The 21,739-nt window shown below is 35.9% G+C and overlaps 2 protein-coding genes across 5 annotated transcripts; one reads left to right on the top strand and one right to left on the bottom strand.

The window, feature by feature from the left end:
- Nucleotides 1-6,451: 6,451 nt before the first annotated feature.
- Nucleotides 6,452-11,080, top strand: LOC121248549 (probable methyltransferase PMT8). Of its 3 annotated transcripts, none has more exons than XM_041147043.1 (8): nucleotides 6,452-7,048; nucleotides 7,348-7,812; nucleotides 7,912-8,076; nucleotides 8,204-8,386; nucleotides 8,491-9,085; nucleotides 9,695-9,807; nucleotides 9,894-10,114; nucleotides 10,491-11,080. In XM_041147043.1, exons 2-8 carry the CDS (start codon nucleotides 7,567-7,569, stop codon nucleotides 10,816-10,818), a joined length of 1,851 nt encoding a protein of 616 aa, XP_041002977.1. In that variant the 5' UTR covers nucleotides 6,452-7,048; nucleotides 7,348-7,566; the 3' UTR covers nucleotides 10,819-11,080. The 3 variants fall into 3 exon arrangements, with proteins under 3 accessions (XP_041002977.1, XP_041002978.1, XP_041002976.1); XM_041147044.1 differs by lacking the exon at nucleotides 6,452-7,048 and adding an exon at nucleotides 7,096-7,347 and having other exon boundaries at nucleotides 7,502-7,812; XM_041147042.1 differs by lacking the exon at nucleotides 6,452-7,048 and having other exon boundaries at nucleotides 7,097-7,812.
- Nucleotides 11,081-11,951: 871 nt separating this feature from the next.
- Nucleotides 11,952-21,696, bottom strand: LOC121250145 (dolichyl-diphosphooligosaccharide--protein glycosyltransferase subunit 2-like). Of its 2 annotated transcripts, none has more exons than XM_041149092.1 (20): nucleotides 21,557-21,696; nucleotides 21,234-21,378; nucleotides 20,342-20,534; nucleotides 20,137-20,226; nucleotides 19,784-19,846; nucleotides 19,440-19,509; nucleotides 19,152-19,216; nucleotides 18,135-18,189; nucleotides 16,798-16,925; nucleotides 16,593-16,708; nucleotides 16,205-16,274; nucleotides 15,481-15,585; nucleotides 15,246-15,335; nucleotides 15,014-15,162; nucleotides 14,685-14,796; nucleotides 14,525-14,608; nucleotides 13,439-13,519; nucleotides 13,136-13,360; nucleotides 12,548-12,670; nucleotides 11,952-12,276 (listed from the first exon to the last, which is right to left on the bottom strand). In XM_041149092.1, exons 2-20 carry the CDS (start codon nucleotides 21,374-21,376, stop codon nucleotides 12,160-12,162), a joined length of 2,079 nt encoding a protein of 692 aa, XP_041005026.1. In that variant the 5' UTR covers nucleotides 21,377-21,378; nucleotides 21,557-21,696; the 3' UTR covers nucleotides 11,952-12,159. The 2 variants fall into 2 exon arrangements, with proteins under 2 accessions (XP_041005026.1, XP_041005027.1); XM_041149093.1 differs by lacking the exon at nucleotides 21,557-21,696 and adding an exon at nucleotides 21,474-21,491.
- Between the last annotated feature and the right edge of the window lie 43 nt (nucleotides 21,697-21,739).

Below are 21,739 nucleotides of genomic sequence, written 5' to 3'. Positions count from 1 at the left end.
ACGGCAAAAAGTCATTCTTCAGTTTCTCATTCGTTTCTCCTTGGCCTTCTCTCTGGGTTGCATGATGAACTGTAAAGGATCCTTCCTTTGGTAACGAGTCAAAAGACAGTAATCAGAGTAAATAAGAGTATGCACAGTTAAGAGCAGGCAGTAAAACTGATCATATGCATGTATGCAAAATGTAGAAAATAAATAGATGCAAAAATAACAATTTGTAATATAATATTACAAAATTACAAGTTAAAATAATTTACTTACAGATTATAAGAGAAATAGGTGGAAGGAGATACAGATGATAGGGAAGAAGAGAAGGAAGGTGAATTAGGGAGAAAGAAAGAGAGGTCCGTAAGAAAGCGTGCTCCTTCCGTTTGCAAGGTTCTCTTTTTATAGATTAAGGAGTTCCTGTTTACAATAATTAAAGTGAAACAGTAAAAGCATAAAAGCCGTGAGTGAACATTAAATAATACTGTTTATTCACGCGAAAGTAGGATCATCATTATATCTTTAGTGTAATTTGCGGGAGCGCTTGTTGTTGACATAAAGTGGTAGAATCTTGACAGAGGGGACTAGTTAGTCTGTGAGACGGTAGTCTTCCTTTTGTCTTGTAGTATCGGTGAATCATTCATCATCAGATAACTTAGGGGTTCCTTCATAATCATGTCCGAAAATATTGCTGTAGGGGTCAACAATTGAAGCTTCAGATAATGCTTTTGATTTTTCTTTTTCAGAATTATCATTTTCTAAAGACTTCTTGAGCAAGTGAATTAAATCATTTTTAGTAAGGCCATCAAGAACATCACTTTTCTTTTTGGTCTTTAAGGATTTATTAGTTTTGGTAGAAGAAGCAGTTGCCTTTCCTTTTTGTGAGGTAGGTGGTGAAGCAGGAACCTGGATTTGAGGATATCCAGTTGGAGTAAGAGAACCATAAGTAATTGCAGGGAATTCTTCTTTATTTTACAGATCTGGGGCAGTCTGCGGGAACCTATCCCATCATTTTGTAAAGCGGTATCGGACTAGTATGTCGCCATTCCTTTCATAGTTCCATTTGATGATGCAAGGGATCTTGTACCATTTGCAGAAATGGAGAGAGTAGGGAAATTTAGCCATATGTCTGTCCAATTTGGAAACAACAGAATTAGTGAAGCATTTGAATGCTCTTAGGAGCATGTCAGGAAAATTTTCAGGAATAAGACTAAACTGATTCCACTATTTGAGAAACCAAAGAGGAAGTTTTCTTTTGAATTTTTTATCAAAATTAAGAAACCATGAATGACTCATATCGGGTACCTGGAACAAGATGAATCTATACCAAGTATCAATATAGTCATAATAATTGTAAGCAATTTCAGAATCAGCAAGTCTTTTAGAAGTAAATGGGTTGGTGTCCCATTCTTCTTCTGTAATGACTTGAAGGATATAGGCACTGTGGTAAATTAATTTTGATTTATCAGTCTTGTCATAAATAGGCTTTATGACAATAGAACCAGTTTGGACTAAAATACTGGAATAAAATTGGATTGTTTTTGTGGAATTCTTCGTGATCCAATGAAATCTAGAAGGAAAATAGGAGGAATCAATTTTGAAGGGATTTATAAACGTAGAACGGTTGGATTTTATGTAAAACAGATTCCAAGAATAGAGTTTTCGGATATACTCAGTTTTTGATTTTGGAAGCAAATACTGAGTATTTGTAAATGCTGAAGCAATGGCTTTAGCATATGGATCATATGGGGTTGAAACAGTTGAAGCAAATGCAGGTTGAACTATTTTGCTAAGGGTAGTAAACCTATTGGCAATTTCAATGGGTGAAGCAGGTTCATTTTTTATAAGTTTCTTATCAGGAAGGGGAGGTGGAGCAGCTGTTTGTTTTTCTTTGCCATTTTCTTACTCATGGTTGGGTTTTTGCAAGAATTCATGGATAAAGAAATGAGGGATAGAATTTTGGGTGCCTTTAATATATTCAATATCAAAATAAAAAACACTTAAAATAGCTTGCCATCGAGCAAAAATATGTTTTGATGCAATGTTTTCAACATCTTTTTCTAAAACATTTTTAGCACTTCTGCAATCAATGAGTAATAAATTTTTTTTATTAAGTAAATCACTTTGAAATTTTGAAATACATAGTACTATAGATAAAAATTTTTTCTTAATAGTACTATAATTATCCTGTGCAGAATTCCAAGCTCCAGAATGGAAGCGAACAATCTTTCCAGATGAGTTTGGTGAAAACAACTTGTTTTAGAATGCCACCATAACCGATGTTTGAGGCATCTGTTTCAACAATTTTAAAAGAATCAAAAGTAGGTCTTGATTTATTTGACCAAATTAGTGTGGTATTTTGTCCAAGGAGGAGGATTAGTGTGTAGCCTTTTAAAGAGTGGGCGACATTGTTTACTCATGTCTTGGTAGAAATCAGCAACATAATTGAGGGAACCAAGAAAACGCTGTAACTATTTTTTATCAAGGATGACATCGGGAAATTTGTCAGTAAATTCAATAGGCCGGCTTATGGGTCTAATTTTGCTTTTAGAGGTGTCAAAACCAAGGAATCGAATCTTGGTTTGAAATAATTTAATTTTTTTGGCTGAAACAACAGACCATTTAGTCTAATGATATCTAGAAACGAATTCAAATGTTTCCAGTGTTCATCAATAGACTTAGAGAATATGAGTACATCATCAATGTAAAGAATGGTGAAATAGGTGAATGAATTGAAAATATTATTCATGATGTTTTGGAATTCACTAGGGGTATTTTTGAGACAAAAATGTATCACATTCCACTCGTAGTAACCAAATGGAGTAGTAAAAGCAATCTTATACATATCTGACTCATCTATCTGGATTTGTCAAAATCCTGACTTTAGGTCAAATTTGGAGAAAATAACAGCGTTACTCAACCTATGAATCAAGTCATTTTTTTTTTTTTTTTTGGATAGGATACCTAATTCACTCTAAAATTTTGTTCAAAAGTTTGTAATTAATGACTAGGTGGGGAGTTCCTCTCTCAATCTTAGCATTTTTCTGGATATAAAAAGTTGCACAAGACCAATGAGACTTACTATGCCTAATTAGTTTTTTATTAAGCAAATCACTGATTTCTTTTTTGTAAAATTTCAAAGTCTCACTATTTATTTGAATAGGTCGAGCCTTGGTTGTAATATTCTTTTCATTGAAATCTTTGATATAAGGAAGAGTAACAACATGTTTCTTCCTATACCAAAAAGCATTGGGTAAATCAGAACAAACATAAGAAATTAAACGTTTGTTAAAATCATCAATTTTAGATTGAAGTAAAGTACTAGATAATTGTTCTGAAATCTTTTTGTATTTGATCTCTTGTTGGAGAAAATTCAAATGCTTAGTTTTTGCAAAAAGCAAAGATTGTCGACTTTTATCAGTATCAATTTCAAATCTTGAAGCAAATTTAAACCTGACTTTCTGTCTGAAAGAATCAGTAGTAATATCATCCTTATCAGAAAATGGATATAACGATGAAATAAATAGTATCCCTAAAATCACCTTGTCAAACATATTTCTAACAAGTACAGAATGAATTTTAAAACAAACATTATCCTGGCAAATATGAGCAGTTTTGAGCTTATAATTGATCTTCATCTGAGATCCATTTGCTGAGAATAGTCGTTCAGTGGATTTTTCAAAATATTTACTAGGTACTAATCTTTCCTGGATACCATTCATATCCGATCCGGAGTCAATCATAGCAACAACAAAAAATTGAAATTCATGACAAACAATAATAGTAACTCTTGAAAACCATTTGGAAGGAATAGTATGACAAATCAAATATATCTGATTCTTAGCAGCCTTTTCTTTTTGGCTTGAATCAGAGTTATTCATTTGCTCATTATCAGAAACATTCTGATCAAGTTCTTTGTCAATTTTACAACATAAAAATTTTTGTTTTAAAACATCATTTTCAGATTTAAGATTATTGATCTCAGATTTGAGTTCAATGATCTCTTTTTTGATAAAATTAATTTCATGTTGTAAATCATTGGTAGTGACAACTTTAGATTTTTTCTTTTGAAATCTTTCTAAAGTGTCTTGAAAACTAATCCTTTGCTTAGAAGTCTCTGGTTCTCGATGAACCATAGTCTTCTTGAGTTTGTGATGATACCCTTCTTTAAGCTCGGGATTTGTAATTTGAAAAATCAAAGTTAATAAAAGATTTTTTTGTTCTTCAGTTTTGGTTAAAACATTAATTGTTTTACTCAAAGACTTGCAACAAGAATTATTGCAATTACAACCAAGCTTAACACTAGGAGAATCAAGAGATTCAGTTTCAGAGTGATATTCTGAATCACTAGAACCAAACTCATGAATGTCAGATGATGAGGGAGACTGTGTTTCCAGGAGTCGAAACAATTCTTCTTGATCATTGATATCAATATTCAACTGATTGAGCTTCTTTTTGAGTTTATTGAGCTTCTGGGGACACTTATTACCAAAATGTTCAGATTTGCCACAATTATAACATTTTACTTTTGAAAAAAATTTTTTCTTAGGAAAAAATCTAGAGAAAAGTTTTTTTAAAGACTTTTTGTAAAAATCATCACGGAGTTTTCTCCTTATCACACCGTGAGGTTTAGAAAATTTTTTAGAATATTTTTGCTTTCGTCTTGGATGGAGCAATAGGAGAAAGGTTAAATTGTTCACAAAAAGTTCCATTTCATATTTTGCTTTCTTGCTATTCTTCAACTATTCACGAAGCGTTCTTTGATCATTACACATACTAATACCAAGTTTTTTTAATTACACTCCAAATATCACTATAGGTGTAATTTTCATAATTAAAAAATCCCGAGATATCAATAAGTTCTTGTTTAACTTTATGAGCAAATAGACAAGGTACTCCATCAATAAACTTTTCCTTCCAGTAAGGCTTATGACTATGGTCTCTAAGCATTACTCTGGACATGAAAATATCTTGATACCATCTATAATCAGATATTTGACGGCATCGTAAATTATTCAATTGATCACTAATACGATTAGTAATATTGGAAGGAGTTCTGACAAAATGTTTAATAATGGTGTAAATCAAAGTATTAACACATCAGGAAATCTCATTCCTGCAGTTTCATCAAAAATAGGTAACCCTTTTTCATTATGCTTTACAGCATTTTGAATGGTTTTCTCTATTTCAATAATGAGATGTTTATCCCACCAATTACGAAGAACACCAGAAAAATCATTAGTTAAAATCATGACAATATCATGTTATCTGATATTGTTATTGATGTAAGCATTGGCAATTAAAGATATTTTACTCATGGTATTGAGGATTTCTTGTTCAGACAATCCATCAATATTCCATCATAAATTTTATCAGCAGAGTAAGAAGATTGGGTTTGGAAAACTTTTTCCTCAAACTGTAAATCAGGGGGAGTAGGCTTGGAATACCAGTTCTTCATCAGACTTATTGGTTTGTGTCCTTTTGGAGAAAATCTGGCTATCTCAAGTTTTAAATTAGAATCTTGAAAATTCTTTTCAAGTAAATCAATGTTTTGAATAGTAGAAGAATCACTGTCAGACGATTCATTTGTAGTTTCAATAAGAACAACTTCCTTTTCATTGCCGGTCAAAGTACTAGTAGAAAGCTGCTCTTTCTTAATATTAGCAAGCATTTGATTGATCTTATTCAGGGTCTTAACCTGTGGATTATGGAAATCAATTTTAGGCCGATCCTGTAGTAAAATAATAAAAGGTTTTTAATAGGTTTTGCAAGATTCTTTGATTGATCTTTAGGTAAAACAAAAGGATTTTCAATTGTTTTTGAAATAGGAACTGAAGCAAAAACAAGTTTTTTTGCTTTCTACTCAATTCTATCTAACTGTTGTCCGATAGTATGAAGAGCAAGATTTACAAAATTATTCTAATGAATAATCTTTTTTGTTTCTTTTAAAATCTTGTCTTCTTTTGGATATTTGGACAGTCTCAGGAACTTTGAAAGGGGAAACAGTTACTTCAGATCCTTTATGAGAAATAATTATTGCTTCCAAATGTGAGTGACTAGATTGAATCACCATTTTACTTTCTTTCTTGACAAAATCAGTTTTAACAACATTTAAACTATTTTTCGGAACATAATAGTTTTCAACAAAATCGAAAAAAAAATATGCCTTTATAGGTCATTCATCTTTTCTTTCCATTTTCGTTTAACACGTAATTTTTTAGAAGCAAAAAAAGTAGCATGATAAATTTTTCTCTTTATCACGATTTTCTTTTGAATTATATTCATTAACATGAGTAACCAATGTCTGGTAGAACAGACATCTGGAACTAATAGTTGAATTAAATCTAAACATTCTATTAATTTTATCACCGGTCAACATAGTCCTTCACACTTCAATGCCTAAAACTAACATATATATATATATATATATATATATATATAAATTTTTTAACGTATCAATCGAACTCGAAGACTCGTTCCAAAAAAGGATGGAGTCATGGAGATCATATAAGTTCTCCTTTTCTCATGCATGCGTCGCCATTTCCATCTTTCCCGCGTAAGTGTCCCTCCTGTGACTCTGAATTAGCATTTACGTTCACAATTCACAAACTCAGCACATATTAACCCACAAACTCAGCGCATACCATAATCAACATGCTTGACCAAAATTATTTACGTGGTAAACATGATTCTTTGGCGTGTTCCCTTTGACATTTCTGAGCCAATAATTGCGAACTGAAAGTTTATAGCTGTAAACATTGCCGACATTTTTTGGTGGGGAAAAAGAAGGATGATTGAGCTTTCGAGCTGGGTCCTCGTCAATCACTTTGAAGATTTTTGAGCTGGGTTTTCATCAATCTCTTTCAACACCGCTTTTTAAGCTGGCAAGTGGCAACTGTCGGTGCCAATCCTTTCGCTTGATACAACCCTTTAGCATTACCTTACCTTCTTACCCTTCCTCTCCCTCTCACTATTCTTGCTTCATTTATGCCACTACATGTGTCAGTCAGAGGTTCAGGTTTCGCATAACTCAGTTGCTTTCGAAGTACTGCTACTGTTTCATTTGGTAAGTTGTAACATTGTTTATGTACTTGTTTCGTCTGAAATTATCATACAGGGATCGGGTTATATGGGTCTTTGCATTTTTCGTAGGAAGGCCCGCCCAGAACATGGGGTGGGGGCCGGGGACCGGGGGCCATTGAAGCGTACAACTTGCTAGTGAGGTTACCTGATTTCCGTGACATTCGATTTTAATGCAACTGTACAAGCGTTTCTTGGATATAATTGATCTGGCTGCAGTTTTGGTTCGATATTTGCAGTTTTGTCGAGCATTTCCAGTTCTCACCTACTTTGCGTTGATTTCAGGGTACCTAAATTAGATTAGATACCTTGGTGCCATTTTTGAGAAACTTGTGACGAAAAAAACTGAGGCAATTCTGCAGTGACACGTATAAAGAGTGCTTTTGGTGTAAAGATAGCTGTATTGGGTTGTTGACAATCAATCAATTCGATTTTATAGATTTGATGTTGAGCTTCTGCATGTTGCGGTTACGGTAGAAGGGTGGTGGTTTTTCGTTCAGAAAAATGATGAGGGGAAGAGCTGATGAAAACCAAAAGAAGCGGTTGGTTACTTTGATATTAACTTTAGTGATCTTTTGCGGTTTTCTTTACGTGTATTCTCGCAAAGACGGTTCATCTGCTTTAGAATATGGCAGTAAATCTTTAAAAAAAATTGGTTCTTCTTATTGGAGTGGGGATGATGATGCTGATGAATCTTCCTTCAAACCTGGTGAAGATGGAGAGGATGCTGTCATGCTAAAGAGCATTCCAGTGAGTTTTTCATGCCCGAGTTTATTATAGCAGATTCATGTACGCTGATGTCAAATTGAAATATTGTAAGTTTGTTTGCTCCTAAATATGACATTGAAGGTTTGTGATGATCGACTGTCGGAGTTGATTCCTTGCTTAGACAGAAATCTCATATACCAGACAAGGTTGAAGCTGGATCTGTCCCTGATGGAGCACTACGAGAGACATTGCCCACTTCCCGAGAGACGCTATAATTGTTTGATTCCTCCTCCACCAGGGTACAAGGTGAGATGTCCTGCTTGAGTGTTTTTTTTTTTTTTGTTAAATGGAAATCGAGGAACTGCATGTTGTTTGGCCTCTAGATACAGGTAGAATTGCATTGCTAGCTTTCTGTTAATCTTTATGGAAACAGATACCAATCAAATGGCCAATAAGCAGAGATGAGGTATGGAAGGCAAATATACCTCATACCCACCTGGCAACTGAGAAGTCTGACCAGAACTGGATGACTGTCAAAGGTGAAAAGATTTCCTTTCCTGGAGGTGGAACTCACTTCCATTATGGAGCTGATAAGTACATTGCATCAATTGCTAATGTAAGTCAAATGCTCTTTCACAGCAGGGGGGAATATCAATCATATAAGTTAAGGATTCTTTCCTGCGAGTAAAGCAATGACTAATCCATGGTTTGCACTGGCAGATGCTCAACTTTCCAAATAATAATTTAAACAATAAGGGAAGCATCCGGACAGTCCTTGATGTTGGCTGTGGAGTTGCCAGTTTTGGAGGATACCTGCTTTCCTCTGAGATTATTGCAATGTCATTAGCACCGAATGATGTTCATCAAAACCAGATCCAGTTTGCCTTAGAGAGAGGAATTCCTGCATATCTTGGTGTTTTAGGCACAAAGAGACTCCCTTGGCCAAGTAGATCTTTTGAACTTGCACATTGTTCCCGCTGTAGGATTGACTGGATTCAAAGGGATGGCATCCTTCTTCTTGAGCTGGATAGGTTACTTAGACCAGGAGGTTATTTTGTCTACTCATCTCCGGAAGCTTATGCACAGGATGAAGAGGACCTGAGAATATGGAAAGAAATGAGTGGCCTTGTGGAACGCATGTGCTGGAAAATAGCTGCTAAAAGGAATCAAACTGTTATTTGGGTCAAGCCCCTGACTAATGATTGTTACATGGAAAGAGAGCCTGGGACCCAACCTCCCCTCTGCAGATCCGATAATGACCCGGATGCTGTGTGGGATATGCATATGGAAGCTTGCATCACACCTTATGCCGAATGTCAGTACTGCTACCGCTATTTATTATTATGAAAAGTTCGATCATATTTTCATGCACTAATCTAAAACATCACCTAATAGAACTATGCATGCACAATTTTTTGATAGTCTGGGGGATGATTGCAAAAATTGATAGTTTGGGGGATGGTTTCAAATTGAGTGGTAGTTTGAGCGGGGTTTCTGTATCTTTCCCCTAAAAACCAATAATATTTAGTTACATACTCTTAAGTCAGTTTTGGACATTGCAATAGTGATTATCATGTGGTCAGTTTGTTTAGTTTGTGCGGTACAAGCTGTTTACTTCTTTTGGAGAGAGAAGGCTTAGGGAAAAGCCGATGTTGTGTTTGTGGTACCATAGTGCATGAACATCAGACCGAAGCTGCTTGCTGCACTACACTGATCTATAAACTACTCTGGAATCTCTTGGATCAGTTTATACTTTAGAGTTTATATCATATTTTATGGTTTTGTTCTAATACCTAAGCAACATTTACTTGTATTAAAAACTTGTCTTAATTTGTTGGACTGCATTATCAATTTTCCCTAACTTCATGAGATCATGATTGGAAATTGAAAAGTTACTAACAAAATAGTTTGTTGATCTAATCAGACAACCAGAGAGGAAGAGGAAGTAGTTTGGCTCCTTGGCCAGCTCGATTAATAACTCCACCCCCACGGCTAGCTGATTTCGGATATTCTAATGAAATGTTTGAAAAGGACACAGTAAGTTTTTGCACAATCTCCATCTGTTTCATGTAACGACAGACACACACAAGAACTTGGTGAATGACTAAATTGAGGTGGTACAGGAAGTTTGGCAACAAAGAGTTGAGAATTACTGGACTCTTTTGAGCTCGAAGATCAAGTCTGACACTCTGAGGAACTTGATGGACATGAAGGCAAACATCGGTTCATTTGCAGCTGCTCTGAAGTACAAAGATGTATGGGTCATGAATGTGGTGCCAAAAGATGGACCTAACACTCTGAAGATAGTGTATGATAGAGGCTTGATAGGCACAGTTCACGACTGGTATGTTCAATAATATTTTCTTTGATCTTTTTGAGAAGTAATAAACAATTCATTATGGTGATTTGATGTAACCAACAAAACAAAAGATCACTAGGATAATTTGCAAAACGATGGCCTATTTGCAAAGTAGTTGAAAAATTAACTATAACCTTGTGAGATTTTGAATAATTTTTTTTCTCTTGGTGGTGCTCTTTAGGCCGGTAAAAAAAAGGAGGGCATGTAGACTTCGAAAACTTACTGTAGGAAAAATCATTGTATTCCAATTAGAAAATCGTTTGGCATTACTTAGGACAAAGTCATCCCAAGCATGATCACAAACTTCGGGCCTTCCTATATTATACTTAAATACTGATACTCCTTTGGGAGAAAATGACAGGTGTGAAGCCTTCTCGACCTACCCACGAACTTATGATCTACTTCATGCTTGGACTGTCTTCTCTGATATTGGAAGGAAAGGCTGCAGTGTCGAGGACCTATTGATCGAGATGGATCGGATACTTAGACCGAAAGGTTTCGTTATTGTCCGTGATAAGCGATCAGTGGTGGAGTTCATAAAGAAGTATCTCCAAATGTTACACTGGGAGGCAGTGGCTACAACTGATGCAGGCCGAGACGTGTTGCAAGATGATGGGGAGGATGATACAGTTTTGATGATCCAAAAGAAGATGTGGCTTACAAGTGAGAGCCTCAGGGAGTTGGAATAGCATGAAACATAGTCATGCATGGCTACTGAGATGACCCTAACAGTGCTCACCCACATAATTATATTCTTTCTGTATATGGACATTGGAAGTTTTTTTTTTTTTAATCTTTTTCATTAGGAAAGTAGGAGGGCCCCCAGGGTATTATAATGAAATTGGCTTTACGAAGAAATTCTGAAAGAGCTTGTATGTTAGTCATCTCTCCATTTTCTTAGTCATCTTTCCATCGGACTAAAACATGAAACGCTTTTTTTTTTTTTTAGTATGCTTTTATTCCTTGGCAGTTTCCTAGAAAGGGTATGCACTAGAGCTGTACAAAAACCGGCGAAACCGGCTGGCACCTATTTAGGCTGGCCACCATAACAAGAGACCAGCCGAAACCAACAAGAAACCAATTGGAGGGCAATAGTATTTTTTCAAAACCGGCGTCGACCGGTTTGACCCCGGTTCGAATCAGGGATAAACTGCTGAACTGGCCGACAACGGTTTTCCTATTTTTATTTTATTTTATACCTATACAAAAACGACATCATTTCCCTTGAATAAGTGAAACAACATCGTTTTAAGGCTTCGAAACAGGAAAATAATAATAATAGAACGGCGGTGCCATTTCAAAATGGGATTAATAAAACCCCATTTTTTTCCTTCTTCCTCGTCTTCTTCTTCCTCACTCTTATATTTTCTCCTTTGCAACTCTTCTTCCCAGACTCAGGGCGACGCGACTTCCCTCCTCTATCATAGAGACACCGACGGTAGACTGAAAAACCACACCAATGCACGTCAAGACCAAGACTATCAGCTTTCTCTCCCCCAATTGACAGGTTTTGAGTATCACCCAACAATGTCAGTTTGACACCAAAACCGTGATCCCCTCGGTTTTCACCTATGCACTAAGATGGAGCTTTTAGGACCTGGGATTCCTGTCGAAAATACCCTCCTATTGGTATTTTTCACAAAATTTAAGCCGTCATGGAAAACGTAAGGCCTCTCTAACTGTCCCAAAAACAGTAGCAGCCATAGCTGCATGCTGTAAACTGTAAATATCAGGTGAGAATGTTAATGGCTTTGCCACGGTATGGCACATGTATTGCTGAAAAAGTTGAGAAACGTTCCAGCCACAAGAAAAGGGTGGGGTGTAGTCAGAAACACAGTAATTAAGGTTCAAATATGTTAGATTGTTATGAGCTTGTTCACTGAAATTTATGGAACAGGCAGGCACAACATAATTTACCCAAAAAAAATAAAGGTCCTACAAAATTGAGATTGAAGTCCCACCCACTGTTTATCGTCAAATTCCACATTCTTCATTTGTCTCTCGAGAGAAGGAAAAATTTCTTTCTTCTTTCAGGCAGATTTCAATTTGGCAGATGTTGAGGCTAGATGGGAAAGGGTTCTATACCCCACAAACATCAAAAAAGCTCCCAAGAAGCCAAGAGTCTTCAATGTTGTAAATAGATCCCACTGTACACGAAATAGGCACCATTAAATACACAAGCATATTAAAAGAACTCAAAATAGGAGAAAACTGTATATTTAGGTGGTGCCAGTTTTGGAAAGAACATAAAAAAAAAAAAAAAAAAAAAAAACCCTAATTAACCTTTGCAAAATGCATTAAAACACTTCACGATTTGAGAATAAGATTATTCTTCCCAAAGATTCTGAAAATAGGCTTGCTAACCAGAGGTCAAAACCCCAAAAGGAGCAGATCAAAGCGCAAAAGTAAAAGACATACCTGCAACCAGAACAGCGCATATAGCAAAAGAACTGCTGCAATGCCAAGATGGAAAAGGATGGCAAATGTCACTGGTACAGCTGAAGTAGGGAAGTTTTTTAGATTCACCCCGATGCGTAATAGCTGTTGAAGACATCAAAGCAGGTTAACTTAATACATCCCTCAATGTCTTGGAATACTCTTAAGGGACTTAAAAATAGATGAACTGCATTCAAAATAGTGACAATCATGCATGAGAATGTCTTGACATCATATGCACAACATAAATGCCATTAGAACATTAGGTCATTAGCAACAAAAGATCAACCAGAGAATAGCACAAAACCAGTTAAAAGAAGATTATTTACAAAGGCATGGAGTTTAACGTGAATTACCAAGTTGTTATTTGTATAAAAATTTTGATGTCTAAGCAACAAAAACTCGACATCCAGCTTAGGCTAGTCGGTATTAGACCAATTTCTATATATGGTGTCTGGACACCATTCGTTTAATCCACGGCTCAAGAAGCGAATTGCCAAAAAAAACTTAGCGGACACAATATTTCAAACAAAACAATTTAATGAGAAGAATTCTTAATGCAAAACTCACCCCAATCAAAAATCCAACAAATGGCAAAAGGGTGAGACCCAGAAAAGCTAGAGAGAGTTCCTTAGGTGGGCGCTTTTCCGGAGCCCTGAAGATGTGGGTTATCTCTGCTTTAGGCCCATATCTTGAGTAAGGATCAACAGGTCGTGCAGGAGGATGGGGTGCCTTCTCAGGTGCTTCAGGTAGATCTAGTTCGACATGGCCAACAGCCCGCAAAATGGAGTTCTCCTGGAAAAGAATATACAAATTTGCTTGGACTATCAGAAACATGTTAAGAGAGAATTTGGGATGAAATGCAGTGCTCACCATGACAGCATCACCAACAGTTAACTGAATATCATATCGGCCAGAGAGATAGAAAAACTTCTCAACCAGTCCTAGAAAATCCTGCAAAATAAATTGCCAACAATGAGCAAAATAAAGAATCCTAGTTTTTAAAAATCATGGGTAATTGGTTCATTGATTGATAACCATGCTACCTGATGCTGGAGATATCTACATGCAACTTGAAACAAAGTTCTAAGTCTTAACATATGTTTTAGTCCAAAAAAAGGCACTTGACAATAGTCTAGGCACATGCTTTCCAGTTTCCTAGAACCAAAAAGTAGCCAGTACAGGCACCCTTCAAGATAAACAATTTCCAAACCAATCTTAAGTAGTTATATCACACTAAAGATTATCGCATTCTTAGGCTCCCTTTCCTAGTGTACAGAGGTGCTGTGCAGCAATCAAGTACTCCACATTTAAATTTTAGGTGTATCCTATTAATCAACATAATATGTGAATTATGTGCGTAGTGCGGGTGAATATGTGTGCTGTGTATGTGTGTTTTTGTAATACATTATCTTCGAGAAGTAGCCAGAGCATCCCTTGTTTGCAACAGGAGTCCTCATTGCCTAGACATTGAAGGTTTATTTTGCTAGAAACAGTACAAAAGTGAAGTTATATCGAATACAAAGCCTAGCCATTTCAGTGAGCAGGCAAATAATATGAAAATGAAATTTGTTGCATTTATCATGTGTCAGACCACACATTGCACCATCTGTGCCATAGTGCATAATGCTTTGAGAGAGAGAGAGAGAGAGAGAGAGAGAGAGAGAGAGAGAGAGGTGAGGGTAGAAGGTTTTATTTTTTAATATATAATAGAGGTAAAAGTTTCATTGAAATGAGCTATAAAGAAATAATAATTAACAGGTAATACACGAAACTTAACTAGAATTATCTCAACCACATATTGCACCACCTGTGCCATGGTCCATAATTCTTTGGGAGGGGCGAGGGTACAGAAGGCTTTGTTTTTAACTTTTTTTTTTTCAAATGTAATGGTGTGGAACGTTTTATGAAATGAGCTATAAATAAAATATAATTAACAAGTAATCCAAGAAACTTAACTAGAATTATCTCAAACTGTTTGCCAGAGTTCCCCACCGCAAATATGTGTTCAACCTCGGTCTCATGCCTCAACTTGAGGAACACCTGCACGCAGCAAACATCACAACCAACTAAATTTGGATTTAATTCATTCGAAAGGCAGACAAAAAAAACGACAAACCTGATGTGGCTTAAAAAACTTCCCACGAGGAGTGGTTAATTGAAAGGATAGTCTCAGTTTTTGGAGATGGTTTGCAGATAATGATACAGAAGTTTCCCCAGCCAGATCAAGCCTGAATGGGTCCATGGCGTAGAAGATGCACCGAGTTAAAGTTATATGCATGAAGCAAAACTCATAAATGTAGAGGGATAGAGCATGATATAATAAAGTAACATGGAAAAGAAAGTCCAGATAGATATTATGATGGCATGAATCCACCAAATGAGTTACTAATCAGCATTATTATTTCATATAATATAACGAAAAACAGTAGAAAGGGCATAACATACTTCTTCTGGGTTTCTATGCTGCCAAGATCACTATCAAGTACTGCAATTTCTGCATTGTCAGTTTTGATAACTCCGGTAACAAATAGTGGAACTTGAGTTTGTCCACCAGTTGTATAAACTTTTTTGTCGACAGAATCATGAAGCACGATCTGTTTAGTTCAATGTGTGTAAACTCAGCACCAGTTGTAGTTTAAATCTTGATTTATTTGGAACCCAAAAACAAAAAGGTTACCTCAAAAACAAAGATGTAATTTCCAACATCAACACTCTTGGGCAAAACATCTAATATGTGTACCGCATTTTCTGGGTCAAACCTGAGTTCCTATGTTATAATTACACACAACAAAGCATCAAACCAAGTTAGGTAATCACAGTCAACATCTCAGATGATATCTAATGACTCAAATGAACATAAATGAACAAATCTCACCCAACAAAAAGCCCAAAATAAATAAGCCCTTTCGTACCTGGGTCTCAATTACGGAAGAATCCTTTGAACCAGAAATGAAGGCTTGCATGAGCTTCACTGTTAAAGGTGGCGCGCTAGATCCAAGCACAGTATCCACTTTAACCTGATCAAATTTTATAAATCACAAAACAGCTTAATTTTGAGTTTAATATAAAACCTCTATCAACCAAAAGAACAAACAGTAGCCACTTATTGCTGTAATGGTAAAGAGGACCACGGTTGAAAAGTTGGATGCAGAGGTGATGAGAGATGCATGCAACTGCATCAATTTTTACAATTGCTGATAGATGCAGGTCGAATAAAATATGACATGAGAAAAATAATTTTGTTATAAGTAAAAGTAAATTTTATTGATATAAAAAGGCATCGCAGAAGTACACCAGTAGTATACAACAAACATGCCTAATTACATCTAAGTATGACATGAGAAAAATATGATTAAAATCTATGTAAATTTTACACTGATTCATATGTGCAGATCTGTCATTTAAAATCCAACAAAGTTTGGAACTGAATTTATATATAATTGATCTCTTTTCATGCAGTTCAGTGTGCTACCATCTTGCTTAGAGGGTACCACCATACTTATAATTTTCAAATAAGACAGAATTAAGAGCATGATACCTAAAAATCCACCAACTACTTGAAAATCATACGTACAAAATGAAAAACCAATTTTTCAAGGGCTAGATTTTTTAAGAGATTTAGAGAAGTTGACACGCCTTTAACTGGTCTTTCTTGGTTAATGAAAGCACCGTAGCTGGAAGTGACAAAATCAGTGGGACAGAAACCCTGCACCACCAAAGGAAAGATTAAAAGATTGGAATAGAATAAAGATTCAAACTATGTTGTGAAGCTCCAGTAACAATCAAAAGCCATCCATATCCAAATGTTTTCATTTTCCAAACAGTACGTAATGAAGGAAAAATATGAACTGAAAAAAAAAAGAACCATTAAAAGATTATAAAATACAATACGCATATACATGTTTAGACATACAAATTAAATCTAAGATCAGTAGTAGTTAAGGTAAAAACCAATTCATAGAATATGATTAGTAAAAAGTGCAAGGAATAAAACACCATCGGTGTTTTTCAAGCAAGCTCTTGCCTATTGCTTTCCAAGCAAGCCAACGAGTCTATTTGGTTGAAGAAGTCTTTGGAATTTCCAGGAATTCCAATTCCAAGGAAGAATTTTGCCAAACCCAATATCTTGTTGCCTGAAAGCTGCAAAACACAAAAGCGAAGCATCACCAGATAGTCCAACAGAACTTCAGAACAATAACGCCAGCAAAAACAAGTATATTATCACTGACATTGATAGTTCCAGAAGTCACAGATGCAAATGCTGTCAACCCTCTAATAACTGCGGATGTAGTCGAAAGAGGACCATGATGCTCACGTGCATCAACAAGTTTCTCATCAAAGTAAAAGGATCCATCATCTACAGACAGGTGATATAGTCATATAAGTAAACAATTAAATGAGGTATCAATAAGACTGAAGACAGAAGATGAATTTATGAATTTATAAAACATCAAGATCCTACTAATTTATAGATTATCAGCTTGGTTATAAGTCGTTTTAAAAACTGGAACAAATAGTAAATGCACACACAGAACATAATTCTATTAATATGAGTAATGATGTACAATAAGTGGAAGATATACAGACAGAAATCAAAGGGACAGATCAAGAATACAAGCAAGAAAATACTGAATTGAGACATTCTAATTTAAACTAAGCAAGAAAGGAATTCGTGTTCAAACATAACTTTAATATAACCCTAATTATTAGTTAAACAAAATGGTGCTGCTAAAGACCAGGTCCTGCTACCACCCTTCACCCATTTGTAGGAGTTTGATGAGGACCTCTCCCGATAGTCATTGACCTATCTTCTCTAACTGCCTCAACCAGTGCTATTTTCAGCATTGTTGAACCATAAGGCCCCATTTTGGTACATTCATTCGCTTGTATGCTCCACATGAACAAACCAAATTTGTTTCCTACAGTCACCCTTTTTTTATCTGTATTTCCTATGATACCTTATTCAGTAGATAAGTTGAATTGCATAATGGCAAGGCGTCCCTTTAGTCTTACATTTGCAGCCTAAAATAAAGCATTAATTAAAGCTTTAGGAATTAATACTTTCAGTCCACAAGAAGATTCAAATAAAATATGACCATCAATCACCACCCAATGCAACTGCTTTCTAAATACAGATGGACCCAACCACGGGAGTTCCAAGTCCAATATCATCTGAACCTTACTAAAACTACTAATGCACTTCTTCCCCCACAAAAACTCACTGCATGCACATGTAACTAGCAATAACAATAGTGCTGCTTCAAAACTATTTTGTTATGCTTTGAAGCAGTTTCTAGGTTGGAAATGAATTGGGTTGGGCTACAGAAGAGCAGGTTCATGTGGGTGTTTAATGTTGTATGTGCAGAAAGAGCTAGAAATCTGTAGACCCACCTTTTATTCCATCATTCTTTTGAGAACTTGTAGCCAAGAATATTACGAGTAATTTCTAGCAGTAAAGCAAGCAATGACAGAAAAGAAGTAGAAATCACATACTTGGAAGGTAGAAGGGTAGAATTATCAAAATCCAAAGGAGCTTTTTTAAGGGGAAAGACAGAGCTACACATACCATATTTCTCAATGCTGTCAAAGAGCTTCACTATATCATTCTTTAATGTAACAATCTGCTAATTGTAACCACATATAAGGTACGGAATATGCAAGTATAAACAATGTCTAGAAGGCAAACCCATATTAGATGCAACAAACTAGCAATGACAACACTAGATAAAGTATGATTTGATACATATGTATTTACATGCAAGTGCACCAGGATACCAATAGCAAGAAAAAAAAAATAGGTGCAGATTATTGGAAAAGTAGAGTTTATTTTACAAGTATTCTTCCAGCCTTAGTCACTAGACTAAGTAATTCAGTAATTCAAACTCAGGATGGGTTAGAAGGTAATGGGAAACAAGTTAAAGACTCGCCACTACCGGTGTTGGTAACACCACCTCTCACACAATTCATCCAAAAAGGGGCCATTAGATCGACCTCAACATCACCTTTATACAAAATTAAGAAATGAAAAAAAGAAACATATATCAAACTTAATAATTTATAACTCAAGACCCAAGCACCAAAAAATAAATCAAAGGCACATTATTAGTTAAAAGGATGGTGAAACTAACAACAAATGAGAAATGGGATGTGTATCAAATTAGTCGAAGCTCATCAGAGTCATTTGGGATTAGGATCATTAACCAATTACAGTCCCGCTAAAGTAACACTCCAAATAAATAATTTATCAAGCTTGACTTCTAACCATAGTAAAATTTTGCTAAGAGCATGTGGAGAATGGCCATATAACTACCTGACCTAGACAGCAATCATCAAAGCCTGTATTTGTGATTTAGTGAAATACCATAGATCGCAATCATGTTTGATACAAAAGCTTTAGCAAGTAAACTTGCTCAAGGAATAGGGGTCTTCACACTTAATAAATGCAAACCCTCTAACTCTAGAAGGTAAGTGAACTAAAGATGTCTTGATCAACATTAATATAACAATACTAAACCAATGTTTTAGGTTCATAAAACATTCAAAAGTTTCTCTCAAAACAAAGAATTGAAAGAATGTAAATTACCAAGGAGTGATCAATTTCAGAAGATGCTAAAGATATAACTCCAGCAAGTGCTTCAAGGGCTAATCCTGAAAGAAGCACAATTATTCCAGGTCATGATCATAACCCAACTCAGAGAATCCTAAATGATCAAAAAATACACCAAATATGAACATGAGTAGGAACTTTTCATTCCTATGACTTAAGTATATAACCACTTTTCAGGAATAAAACCAAAGCTGATACAACAAATGTTACAAATGCTATACACAATGACATCATACAGTATAATGACTCCTGATAAATCATTACCAGCGGCATAGGTACTAGATTCAGGATTATTTGAACTGTAGCGCCACCTTCCATCACTCTGACTCAAAGCCTGCCAATGATGAGTGGCATATGGTCAAACATTCAAAAGATAAACCTTTTATTAGAAAAGGGATACAAAAAGGGGACTTCACAGATGAAAATTTAAAAGAGACTAAGATCAGCTCTGGTATGATCCTCCCATCCCCAGCCAAATCCAACTGTGTTAACATCCTATTGGAAGCAGATGTGATGCCCTGTCGGCTGTCTGAATGGCAAGTTCACAATGGTAGCTAGTACCACCTTAGAAACACTGCAAGGTGGTAATAGGTGCTACAGAAACCTACCTTGATTGAACGGAAAATTCCATCAGCATCACCAAGAAGTACATCAACTTTAGAATTTTGATCCTGCACCAATAATTAATTAAACAAATTGTTTTAGAATCAATAACGTGTGAACTGCTATGCTAAGTATATACAAGTTAAAAACCTCAAAAGAGAAACAAATCCTTTCAAAATCAATAAAGCAAAACAACTTTACAACCACCAAATTTAATGAAAGCTAGACAAATGAGGAACTATAAAGAAGGATTAGAGAAATTTTTTATGACCTAATTGAAATTTTGGTCCAAACTTTTAAGTTGGAATAAAAATATCAAAATTAGAGAATACATCCTGACAAATTGTGCGATTGTTACCTTAATAAGTACCAAACTACTTATTGAGTAGTAGAAGTCGGGCAATGAATTTCCATCATTGACAACAGCTTTAAGCCTTGAAGTGATGTCCTTTAAAAGAAAAATATAATTAAGAATCAGGTGTGACTTATTGCCACATTTATCAAAAGCAACGACTTGCAAGGCAAGTTGCGAACAACACATCAATGCAAGGGCCACAGGATACCTGGAAGATTGCCTCATCAATCTTGCATTCCAATATGCTATTAACTTTTAGTGCGAAGAATAAATCTTTTGTAGTAGAAGATGATGACCCAAGAGTTTCAGAAACAGATTGGCAAGAACCAGTGCCTATGTCAGGCTTTTTTTGGATTCCAAGTATCCCAAATGTTCTCAAGGCCTCGTATGTCTCTTCTAAGCTGGTAACATAAAATATCACGCTGAATAGTTAATTTCCATCAAACACAAATGACCAAACCTCAAAGCCCATGCAAAAGATTTAGCAACATTAACATGCATAATATACCAAAGATTGCACAACAAAGGCGATTATTCAAGATCCAGTTATTCCCATTTTTTCACTTAGGGGACAAAGCTACCAAACTAAGGGATTTGTTAGGGCTTTATGGAACTTAGATGAAAATCCTCCAGCTTCTAACTGAAGCACAAGCCTTGCTAGAAGGCCAAATGATCCTAAACGAGAAAGCATTCAAATACACGGCTATTTTCTAGAAGACACGTTCTCGCGTTGACACCAGAATCAAATTTTAAATCTTACTAATACACTACCCAGACACCTTTATCTCCCTTTGACCTCCCCAGGAGATTCAAGTCCAAATTCCTCCTCATTACTTCGCTCGCTCCACATGAACTAAACAGAAAATTACTTACACAGAGATTCAGTGAGGGTTCAGTTATGCTTTATTGACCTCCAAATCTTACATTTACGGGACTAAAATCCAAAAACAGCACTAATTCAGTTCACCTCACAGAATATTCAAATTCCATTTTCGATACATTTCTACAGCTTCCTCGTCACTCAAACAGAGAATGATCGAAACGAATAACACAGACTAATAAGACATCATAATGAGGGCGCTAATTAGGGTTCCGCTAACCTTCCGAAAGACCCATCGGCGGGCGTGAAGAGCTCCAAGGCCGCAGATCGATGCGATTCTGAGATTGGCTGAAAGATCGATGCAGCCTCGCAAATCGAAATTGCCAAGACCAGCACCAGAGATCCGACTAGGTTTCTGGCCATTCCTGCAATAACAACAACAAACAAACAAACAAATCAAGCAACCACTTTAGCTATACATATACACATTTGCAAAATACAAGCACAAAGGCATATATACGTGTTATATAAACTTATGTGCGTGTAACTGTGTGGTTTATTAGCGAAACCATAGGGTTTTAGATCGAGGAAGCGTGATCGTACTAGAGAGGCCGGGAGTGCTGTGCGTGTGAGAGGGTCGAGTGAGTCTACGCACGCGACGACTATTGACTTGAGAGAGCTGCGAACGAAGAGGACGAGCAGTGGCGCTGAGTTTTTTTACTAACGATTATTAATTTATTGGATTAATTTTTATTTTTCATAATTCTCTAGATCATAATTGAATTA

The sequence above is a fragment of the Juglans microcarpa x Juglans regia genome, chromosome 2D, assembly GCF_004785595.1.
Source record: "Juglans microcarpa x Juglans regia isolate MS1-56 chromosome 2D, Jm3101_v1.0, whole genome shotgun sequence".
Taxonomy (NCBI): Eukaryota; Viridiplantae; Streptophyta; class Magnoliopsida; order Fagales; family Juglandaceae; genus Juglans; species Juglans microcarpa x Juglans regia.
The sequence above is the reverse complement of the archived record's forward strand: the minus strand, read 5'-3'. Positions and strand labels throughout refer to the sequence as shown.